General features: G+C 41.2%; 1 protein-coding gene across 2 annotated transcripts in view; it reads right to left on the reverse strand.

The window, feature by feature from the left end:
* HELZ (helicase with zinc finger) overlaps positions 1-11,143 on the reverse strand; it is a 217,260-nt gene that overhangs the window by 44,271 nt on the left and 161,846 nt on the right. For both annotated transcript variants that reach the window (XM_056851923.1, XM_056851917.1), the window contains exons 21-22: positions 6,779-7,007; positions 3,151-3,355 (exon numbers count right to left, since the gene is read on the reverse strand). In XM_056851923.1, coding sequence (XP_056707901.1) covers positions 3,151-3,355; positions 6,779-7,007 — 434 coding nt within the window. The remainder of the gene's footprint in view (positions 1-3,150; positions 3,356-6,778; positions 7,008-11,143) is intronic.

Consider the following 11,143-nt stretch of genomic DNA (forward strand, 5'->3'; position numbering starts at 1 on the left):
ATAATCAAGCATTTTGTCATTCCATTCTTCTATATCACGTATAGACATTTGCTTCCAGGTTCTTGCCAGTACGGCTCTTGCAGCTGTTGTGGCATATTTGAACACATCTCTGAATCTTATAGGTAAATCAGGTGGTGTTATGCTTAGTAAGAAATATTTGGGGTCCAGTCATACTTTCATTTTAATTATGTTCTGCACTTCATGTTGAATCTTCCAATACATTTGTAGCCTTGGACACATCCACCAAACATGGAAGTAGGAACCATCTGACTGTTGACATTTCCAACAAGCCCCTTTTTTCCCCTTCGAGGTGGTCATCTGGGAAATCATGTTGGGCATCATATATCACCTATAGAACGTCTTGTACCAGTTTTCCTTCACTTCTTGACTTGCGGTGTATTTTAATTCAAGAGTACAAAATTTTTCCCAAGTTTCCATCGTGACCATCTCACCAACATTTTGCATCCATTTACTCATGTTGGTTTTGACTTGTTCTTCTTTTGTATCATACTTCAAAAGTAGTTTGTAAATTTTTCCTAGTAAATGGTCGTCACTCTTGGTTACAAGTGACTCAGATTCTGTCAGTTCCCGGAACGACCCAGATTGTAGACAGTCTCTTTTTAGAGAAGATCTCATTTGAAGATATGTCAGCCAATTTATCTTTTCAAATTTATATTGGAGCATTGGTAAACTTTTGATCTCTCCTGATGAGTCCACCATGTTGCGGTATATTAATGGCGATTCATTTTTCAATTTGATATCTTCAAGGTAGGCTTCAGTCGGAGACATTATGGATGGCGGCGAAGGACTAATTCTTTTTTTGTATCTTTTCCATACTTTGAGAATCGCCAGCTTGATATCACAATCTTCGGAGATTCTACCTGGTTGCAATGTCGCTGTAGGATTCCATAGAGCTTTGTGGAAACCTTGCAGGAGGTCCGCTCTTTCCAAAGTAATATTTCTGTTCATGGGATGTTTGATCCAGTCTACAACCCAAGTCAAACAGGCTGCATGATAATACAATTTGAAGTTCGGTAGCGCAAGCCCTCCAATTTTCTTCTCATCCTGTAGTACTTTAAATCTGATTCTTGGATTCTTGCCATTCCACACAAAGCGATTTATTTGTTTCTGCCAGTTATCTATTGTCTTATCAGATATACTAATTGGTAAAAACTGGAATAAAAAATTCTATCTTGGAAGAACATTCATCTTTATGGTAGATATTCTTCCTAGCCAAGAAATGTTCATCTTTGACCATCGACACAGATCTTTTTCTATTTCTCCCCAGGTTTTGGCATAGTTCGTTCTGAAGAGGGTCTTATTTTGTGGCGATATGTTGATGCCTAAATATTTGAGTGACTCTTTTGTTATTTGGCATCCTGTAAGCTCTTTAATATAGACATCTTCAACTTCTGTGGTATTAAACGTCAATATCTTCATCTTTGTTTTGTTTAATTTGTAACCCAAATACTTTGCAAATTTCATAATATGATGTTGCATATGAGAAACATTACCCTTTGGGTTTTGACAGATGATTACAACATCGTCTGGATAACTTTTGATTTTGTGTTCTTCTTTTCCAAATTTAAGTCCCTTGATGTTGAAATCATTTCTTATATAATTCGCTAAGACCTCCATTGATAGGTCGAATAAAAGAGGTGAAAGTGGACAGCCTTGTCTCGTGCCTTTTAGAATATTAAATTCTGCTGTTAGACAGCCGTTGACTAAAAGTCGTGCCTTTTGGGCTGAGTATATTGTGTTGAATACTTTAAGAAAAGTGTCTCCAGAGCCCATATATTCCAACGTCTTTGAAATGAAGTGCCAAGAAACATTATCAAAGGCTTTTTCTGCATCGAGGAAAATCATAGCTGTCTTCAATGACTTTGACTTATTGTGTTTAATTGCGCTAAGGACCAGTCTCACGTCTCTCATAAGTCTCTTAGGAGTGCAATCAATAATGAGTGAACACCAAGCTCTAGTTGGGAACTATGTGCTGAGGAGGACAAGGTTTGCAACACAATGGCTAGCATCCTTTTCCTGTTTAGCTTTCCCACAACTCCGACCGGCCTTCATGTTAGCGCGCCTAAACATCTTTCCATCTGAAATCCTTTGGCGCAGATTCAAGAACACCCCAGTCTGTAATCGGACTTGCCCATGTTCACAGAACCTGCCAGAGACAATGACCCATGTGCTGCTCTATTGTATCTATTATGAGTCTTTACAGGAAGTTCATACTGAACCACTGATAAAAGATATTTCATATCTCTGCAAAAGACAAAGTGGCTTTCCTTTTGGCTGATCAGCACCCTTGTACTTTGGAGAAGGTAGCATTCTTCTAGCTGCCATGAGAATTCGAGGAACTAAGCGTAACTTACCTGATGGCTACCATGAATTAATTTTATTTACTTGTTGTACATTCTATTTATTGGATATCCTTTTATACTATTGCTATTGTAACCAATATGCCAATAACGGTATTGATAGATTGACTGAGTGAACACCAAACTTATTATGCACAGTTACACATTTTAGGTGGTATAAACATTTTAGGTGACATTATGTTCAGCTCCTCTTATGAAATGCAAGCTATTTAGACTTAATTCTTGCATAAATTCTAGCACGTAGTCATGAGTTTACTACTTCCTCTTAAATATTCACACTGTCCTATAGTCAAAACTATTGGTTAATAAAAACTGCAGTGTAATTATACCCAATGATGAGTATAATACTTCAGGTCAGTATTGTTCCTACAGTTAAGTGTTCACAGGCAGAAAGTTAGCCAGTGTGACCATATTTTTGAGGCATATCTTGACAGATGTTCCTGCCAACCCTTGCTAGTTTTCAACAACTTTGCCAGCGTGGTGTAGTGGTTAAGAGCAGTGGTTTGGAGAGGTGGACTCTGATCTGCAGACCCGGGTTTGATTCCCCACTCCTCCACATGAACGGCGGATGCTAATCTGGTGAACTGGGTTGGTTTCCCCACTCCAAGAAGGCAGCTGGGTGACCTTGGGCTAGTCACACTCTCTCAGCCCCAGCTACTTCACAAGGTGTCTGTTGTGGGGAGGGGAAGGCCGGTTTGAATCTGCCTTAAGTGGTAGAGAAAGTCGGCATATAAAAACCAACTCTTCTTCTTCATGGGTGAAATTTTACCTTTGGTGGCGACTGCTGTGGTCTGTTGGTGCTTGATGAATGATGCTGCCGTAGAGCCCGTGGGATAAATTCAGGAGCCAATGGATTCAAGACATAGGTTTTCTTTAATTCCAGCGCTTCCAACTGAGCTTTGATCTGATCAAATGTGATACCATGAAGACTGTCGTTATCATGACACAGGGCAATAAACCTTTCCCAAAATTTCCTTCAAAAAGCAATATAAAAAAATACAGTGATTTAATTGATTGCTACTAACAAATTACTGCATACAAATGTTACAAATAAACCCTGGAATCAAATGCTCTGCTATGCTTTTAGTTCAGTGGAAATAAAGTAGTGTGTTCTGATTGAAGAACTGAGAAAGTACCTGAGTTAAAAACAGCTTTGGATTTTTTTTTTGGGGGGGGAGGAGCATTTTGGAAGCTATTGGGCTGCAATGAGGGGAGAGAAAAGCTGTGTTCTGCTCAGGGAAACCCTTCTGTCACTGAAAAAATTGGTGAACTGAGACACTGTCAAATGCTGTTGTAGTTACTGAACTATGAGAAATACAAAATATTTGCTAAATCCTGCAAAATCCAAAAATGGATATTTGAGGGAAAAGAAATAGAACAAGTAAAGCAGTTTAAATACCTGGGTCTCTACTTTACCTATAACATGTCCTGGTCGAACCATCGTAAATCAGCAGTTAATATTGCCACCATTAGTGCATCGGCTATTTTACATGGGTTTTTTTTTTGGCAGGGGCAATCAATTTGTTCCATCTGCATTTAAAGTCTTTATGGCCAAAATAATTCCACAACTACTCTATGCCATTCCAGGATTAATGCTTTTGATATTTGTGCTGAAAGGGTACAATCCAGGTTTGTCTGGAAAATCATGGGCTTTCCATGTTGCATCCCATATGCAGTCCTCTGCTTAGAAACTGGCCTTGCTAGGATACAAACAAGAGCCTGGCTTATGTCAATCAAATACTGGCTGCGGATACACTATCAATCTGATCCTAGGAGCTTTTTACATCATGTGCTGTTTGAATCTAACATCTCCAAATGGTCCACTGGTATAATGGGTAAAATAATTTTAATGGGCCTATCCATTGACTCACTGTTTATGCTCCCTTTCTCAAGTGCATATCAAACAGTTAAACGCAGAATTCTGGACACTGAACTACAAACTCTTGCCAGCTTTGCCAAAAAATCTTGTTCCCCCTTGAATTTTGAAATTCCTTTAACTACCGGTCGACTGGCTCCTTATTTGTCTACCCTACATGCCCCGCAAATGCACAGAGCTTTTGCACTTGCTAGGTGCAACTCCCTTCCTTCAACTATTACTTTTGGCAGATATAACCAAACCAGATACTCAGCGAGGCTTTGTCCCAGTAACTCAAATTCAATCGAGTCGGTTTCCCATATCCTTCTTCGTTGTCCTCAGTATAATGTCACCCGCTCCAATTTTCTCGTCTCTATTTTAACTAATATATCAGGCTACTCGGAAGCCCTCATAATCTATCATCTTCTTAATGATTTATCACCAGAAATAACTGAAAAAGTAGCTGTTTTTTTAACCTTAATAATAAAAAACAGATTGGATAAGGTTTAATGATTAATGATTGATGGCTTTTTCATATGTTTTTGTTTCCTCTGACCGTTTATTATCTGTATAGACGATCTGTTGTTTTACATCATATGCCAATAAAGGTAACTGCTGTTGTAGCTTCATCCTGAAAGCCATGCTGTGCTACTTGTCCTATAAACAGTAACTGGCATCTTTACATGTCTTCATCATCACCACATGTGCTATGGAAGGGAGGGAGCTAACACAGCCATGCAACCTATATAAGGGTGTGTCTTTTCAAAGTAACAAGTTACTTGTTATCAGCTTTACCAATTACAATGCTAAAATTAAATCCACCTCACCTTTGGAATGCCCTCACCCTTGAGGTTCACCTGGCACCTATTCTACTTTCTTACAGGCATCAGGCCAAAACATCCCTTTTTACCCAGACTAGAGTAAATCAAACTAAGGCTTTGAGCTTTTTAATTATTTTGATAATTTATTTCTAATTTGAAGGCCGTTAACTGGATCACTTAGGTTGCTAAATAGGTTTTGATGTTTCATCCACTGGGTTTTAAACTGGTTTGTTAATATTCATGATTTTAGGTTTTTTAATTATTTTATTTTGTTTTATGTTGTGAGCTGCCTCGAGCAGGTCTCTGAAGAGGCAGGATATAAATTTACCTTGATTCCTCACACTTGTATGGCTTGTAGGCCAGTATTTGAAGAGTCATCTGGTCCACACCAATCCCTACAGATCAGCCTAAGCAATTTAAACTACAGTAAACAAAAGCTTCATGCAGTTTAAATGCCAAGTTAAATTCAAATATACAAGAACCAATATTTTCATTGGTACTGTGAGGATCCTGCTCCATCCTCCAGCTGAGACCTTCTTTTATTTTGGACTTAGTTGTTTTAACAGGCACCCCTTTTTAGAACATAAGCGCTAGGGCATTTGAATCTTGGGGAGTCTCATAAAGGCACTGGGTTCAGCCATGACATTGGAAAGATTCAGGAAAGAGGAAGGTATGCTGGAATTAAAAACTGATTTAAGTGCAATCCCTCCAGCTCTGTGGTATATATTGCTTAAGAACAAAAAAAACTTTCAATGCTAAGAACATCACCCAATATCCTGACACACCCCGGAGGTGTCTGCTTGGCTCCTAGGCTTGTCTAACACCATCATATCCCTTGCTCCAAGGATACTTCATCAAGGCAATGTGAACCATTTCCAGCTAGACAGGTGGGCAACCCTTAAGAATTGTTAATCCAGCCCATTCATTGATAAAGTCAGCCTAACACCTGATCCACCCAGGATGAACCATCAAGAGAACATTTAAACCCATCTTTCACACCTGGTTCGTTGTCAATATGCTAAAACCATCCAATGATTGCCTCACCTTGGAATATCAGGTATTTCCCTACTAATCTTCTGCCAGATGTTGACAGCAGTTACCTTCAAACTGCCCAGTTAAATTCATGCTTCATATCTTCGACCAATCAGGTTCCTGGGCAAGTAGGTTCCCATGTCTACCTATGGTATCCTTCCCCATAAAAAGGCCATCCCATGTCTGTGGAAACTGTGCCAGGTTCTCCCATTACCGGATACCCCTGCAACCGGTTTGCAGGCTCCTTTTCTCTCCTCAATATTCTGCTCCTTGGACCTCAGTTGCATCAACCCAGACCTCTACAGACGTCAAGCCCCAAATTTAAGGTTGCATGTCCCTTCCCTAAAACTTACCAATTTTTTCCTTTCTCTCTTTTACCAGTGTACCCTCCCATTGGAGTGTGTGCATATACATGATTGTGCTTAGGAAATCAGTTTTCAGGTGCTTAATGTAGGTTCTTTACATTTTTATTTTTATTTTATATACAATAAAGTTATTTGTGTTTACAATCACTCCTTCTCTCTTCATAATTTTATTTTGGGGTACTCCTACTGAAATCCACTCTGGTATACACAGACTACAAGGTCCTGCATTATTCCTTTCTGGAACCTTGTAATAAGCTAATTTCCTCTTGTTTGGGTCCAGTTTGGGTAACAGTACCATTTACTCATAGCAGAGTTCTGACATACCTGCATCTCCCAATGGAACACAAAGCAATAGGATCTCCCACTACAGCTACTAGTGACTGTGCTCTTGTAATGGCTGTATTGAGAAGCTTAAAATTGGACAGAAATCCATAATCCAAGTCTTCTGTAGAATCTTCCAATAAATGCTCCTTCCGTTTGATTGGTGTTTGCTTGTGTTTGCACGTGTGCCGTGTACGCACTGTGCTGAGAAACAACACTCGAAACTGTTTTCCTAACATAAGAAGAGATAAAATGTAATTTTAGTCCTTCTCTTGCTAATAATATAACAAATAACTACATTTGTAACTTTTGCATAAAATGATGGCAAATGAATACTTACTGCTTGCTTACATAATTTATTTCAAAACAATAAGTATAAATGTTCTTAAAATGCATTAAGAAGAACAAATGGGAGCCTGAAATGACTTGGGGGAGACATCTCTTTTCCCCTACCCAGACTATTTCCTCTCTCCTTTCTGAAATCACCCATAGCCTCTCTCCTTTTCCTGCTTCCTTCTCTTCTTCCCGCCCAACAGCCAACCTACCTTTATCTGCCCTTCTCTCTTAAGCTTTCCTTCCCCCCTCCTGAAAGCCTCTAACTAGGAAAACTGTGGCCCAGTTGTGTGGTACCGGCCACTGGGCCAGGCTCACCTGCATTGTAGGGAACCCTCACAGACTTGTGGGGTGGAACCTCACTTTCCTCTGTATCCCCTCTTCCCACACTATTTCCTTTTTCACTTCTCCTGGCAACCCTAATATCCTCTCCCCTTTTCCTATCCCATTCTTTCATTTTCAGCTATTCACCAACCTACCTTTTATCTGCCTCCTATCTTCATGTATATTTATTATTTATTTACTTCATTTATACTCTACCTTCCCCCACAGTGGAGACCAAAGCAGCTTACATTATTATCCTCTCCTTTTATATCTGCACAACAACCCTGTAAGATAGGTTAGGCTGAAAGTATGTGACTGGTCCAAAATCACCAAGTGAGCTTTCACAGCAAGATGGAGATACGAACCTGGGTCTCCCAGACCCTCCTCTGAAGCTCTGCTACGCTGGCTTTCTTTGAGTGCCTGCTGTTGAACAGCAGCAAGCAGCCAGGCCTAGTTAAGTCATGCAAGTTGGGTGGTTTCAAGTCACCAAGAGGTTTCTTCCAGGCCTAGGGTTGGCAACCTTTTATCATTTCAATATTTTTCTGCAAACCTGGTTAGTACCCCAAGTTTGGAGTCGATGTGGTCCTGATCCGCAGATTTAGGTATCCACAGAAGGGGGGGTCACATGTTGCTGTTAGATATATGGATACTGTGCTGCTTAAAATACTTGCTGTCCACTCCAATATTAATCATGCTTAAAGTTTTTGATTTCTATACCATTTTCATCAGTAACTTTTATAAGTCAACACTAAAATCACAGATCATTTTAAAAGTTGTCTCTATCCCTATTATAAAGTACTTCAGGCACTGAGCCCACTTAAATATATAAAATAGATATTAATGTTCTTTTAACATTAATCTGACTATAATACTTAATCCCTACATTCACAAAACTTATTCTATGAAATTACAAAGTGATAGTAGTGATTTAGAGATCTGCCATAGAATTCCACACAGAAACAGAGGTCTCAGGCTGTTGTTAGTCTATTCCCAGGAATAAACCTGTACATTATGGTTGAGTTGGAACCTCAGGATACCCCTGCAATCTTTTCTCACACTGAAGAAAACCTATAAACAAATTGCCACTCAGAAACAGAAAGAAAACATTCGGGCATTATGGAGGAGTGTCATACAGGCAGCCAAAGAGAGGAATTCCTCCCAATTCTGGAAGCTGATTTCAAAACACTCATCCAAGGAGCTATCTCCCTTAAGATTCACACATTTCTCCAGCTATATGGGCAACTTACTTTCAGGATATGTATAAGGATTCTTCTCTGGCCCACTCCTTAGAGAGGATAGAGGACCTGCCCATAAGGCCCTGTGTTTCCTTAAGGGAGGCTGAATCCTTGATTGACCAACTTAGAGCAGGGAAAGCCCCAGGTGCTGATTTTATCCCACCCGAACTTCTGAAAAACAACAAAGACTGGTGGGTTCCTTTCCTGGCCTCAATTTTCACCTATATAGATAGGACTGGACATATGCCAAAGGACTGGGGCAGGGCGATTGCAGGGCCATTTTTTCCAACTGTAGGCCTATTAGTCAGCTCAGCATTAGTAAATTGCATGCAAAGCACCTTCACAACAAATTTACCAACTGGCTAGATCAAGAGGACATAATTGTCAACGAACAAGCAGGTTTTAGAGAGGGCAGGTCTACTTTACACCACTGCCTGATTTTACAACATTTAATTCAGGGATGGGGAACCTCAGGCCCGGGGGCCATATGCAGCCCCCGAAGACATTTTCTGTGGCCCTTGGGAGCTCTGGGGCCAGGGGTGTGGGGGGGGGAGGCATGGAGGTTGGGGCCTGGTAGCGTGGGGCCGGCGTGCACAGGTGTGTGTGGGGGGGGGAAGGCTTTTCTTTCTTTTCTTCTTTTTCTGTCACTCTCCTTTCTCTCCCTCTCTCCCTCTTTTTCTGTCTCTTTGTCTGTCTCCCTCCGTCCTTTTCTTTCTTTCTCCCCCTCCCTCCATTTCTTTCTCCCTTTCTCTCTTTTCCCCTCCCTCCCTTTTCCTCTTTCTCTGTTTTCTTTCCTTCCTACCTTCCTTCCCTGTGGATTGGCTGCCTCCTGGCGCGTTTGCTCAGGCCTACCGCTGGCTGCACTCCCGCCTGGGAGGGGGGGGACGAGGGAGCGGGGGCGCCCTCCTGGCCTTCTCTGAGTGGTCTCCCCTGGGGTTGCCAACCTCCAGGTGGTGGCTGGAGACCTGGAAACCATACTCTCCCCCCCTGGGAGATCTACACCTGGTTATGGCCCCCAAATAATGTTATAAATGCGCAAATGGCCCTTGGCAGGAAAAAGGTTCCCCACCCCTGATTTAATTGAAAAATATTCTTCTAAGGGTCCAACAGCTCTGTATGCAGCCTTTATAGACCTTAAAGCAGCATTTGACTCTATTTCTAGAAACAGAGTCTGGGAAGAGTTAGAATGCTCTTCTATAGATCGAAGGCTTCTATACTTGATCCGTACTCTGTATGATAGCACCACCCTTCAGGTCAGATGCAGCAGACGAGGGCACCTTTCAAGAGTAGTAAACACCCACAAAGGAGTGAAGCAGGGCTGCATTCTGGCTCCTAAGCTGTTTAATTACTACATCAACAACTTAGTTAGCAACCTAAAAGACCCCACTTTACACCCTCCAAAGCTAGCCCATCGCGTTATCTCTGTCTTACTCTATGCTGACGACGCAGTTCTGTTTTCCAGGACCCCGGTGGACCTTAAAAGAGCCATGCAGAGGCTATCGCAATATTGTTCTGTTGAACAACTAGACATTAATTTCTCAAAGACAAACGTTATGGCCTTTGGCAAGCACCCTAAAGTACGAACATGGAGCATTGATGGCCACAAAATAGACCAGGTACTCAAGTTTAAATAATTAGGAGTAGTCTTACAAGCCTCTGGTTCTAGAAAAGCTCACAGTGATTACGCAGCAGAGAAAGGGCAAAAATCTGCCTTAAACATCATTACATTTTTAAGAACTAAGGGAGGGCATTACTTTTCAGCCGCTTTTAAGCTTTACCAAGCGAAAACAATGGCACAACTGACATATGGGACTTTACTTGGGCCACCTTCAACTACTTTTGTCCCACTGGAGCAGGTTCAATCTAAATTCTTGAGAGCAGCCCTCCATTTACCTCGTTGCATATCAAATACTACTGCTAGACTGGAGGCAGGACTGGTGAGGGTCGAGGCAAGGGTCTGTACTGCTTCCATTATTCTTTGTCTCAAATTAAATCTTATTCCTCAAGGACTGCTACCCCTGCTTCTACAGGATAAGTTCCAGTCAACATGGCTAAAGATGGTCCTTAATAAAATGGCCTGGCTGGGCCTTTCTCCACCTACCCTGTTAGCCATGGGCGTAGATCAAGCATCAAGTTTCTTGAAGCAAAGGGTTGAAGACATTGAACGCCAGATAGACCTTGGAAAAATCACCATTTTTCCTAGTACCTGATAAATCTAGATACTTGGTCTCACCTGCAGCTTATTTTTATCATCTTGAGTCTATTAATTATAGGAAGGCCTTTACCCTTGCCAGATGCCAGGCCCCACCATCGGCTGTTTTAGAGGGGAAATATAAGAAGATTCCTAGATCAGAGAGGTTATGTCAATGTGGAACAGGGGACACTGAAACCATCGAACATGCACTGATATGTTGCCCATTCTACCACAAAGTTAGATCAAAGCTTATTTTGCCCCTACTTGGTAAATTCCCTGATG

The sequence above is a fragment of the Euleptes europaea genome, chromosome 1, assembly GCF_029931775.1.
Source record: "Euleptes europaea isolate rEulEur1 chromosome 1, rEulEur1.hap1, whole genome shotgun sequence".
Taxonomy (NCBI): domain Eukaryota; kingdom Metazoa; phylum Chordata; class Lepidosauria; order Squamata; family Sphaerodactylidae; genus Euleptes; species Euleptes europaea.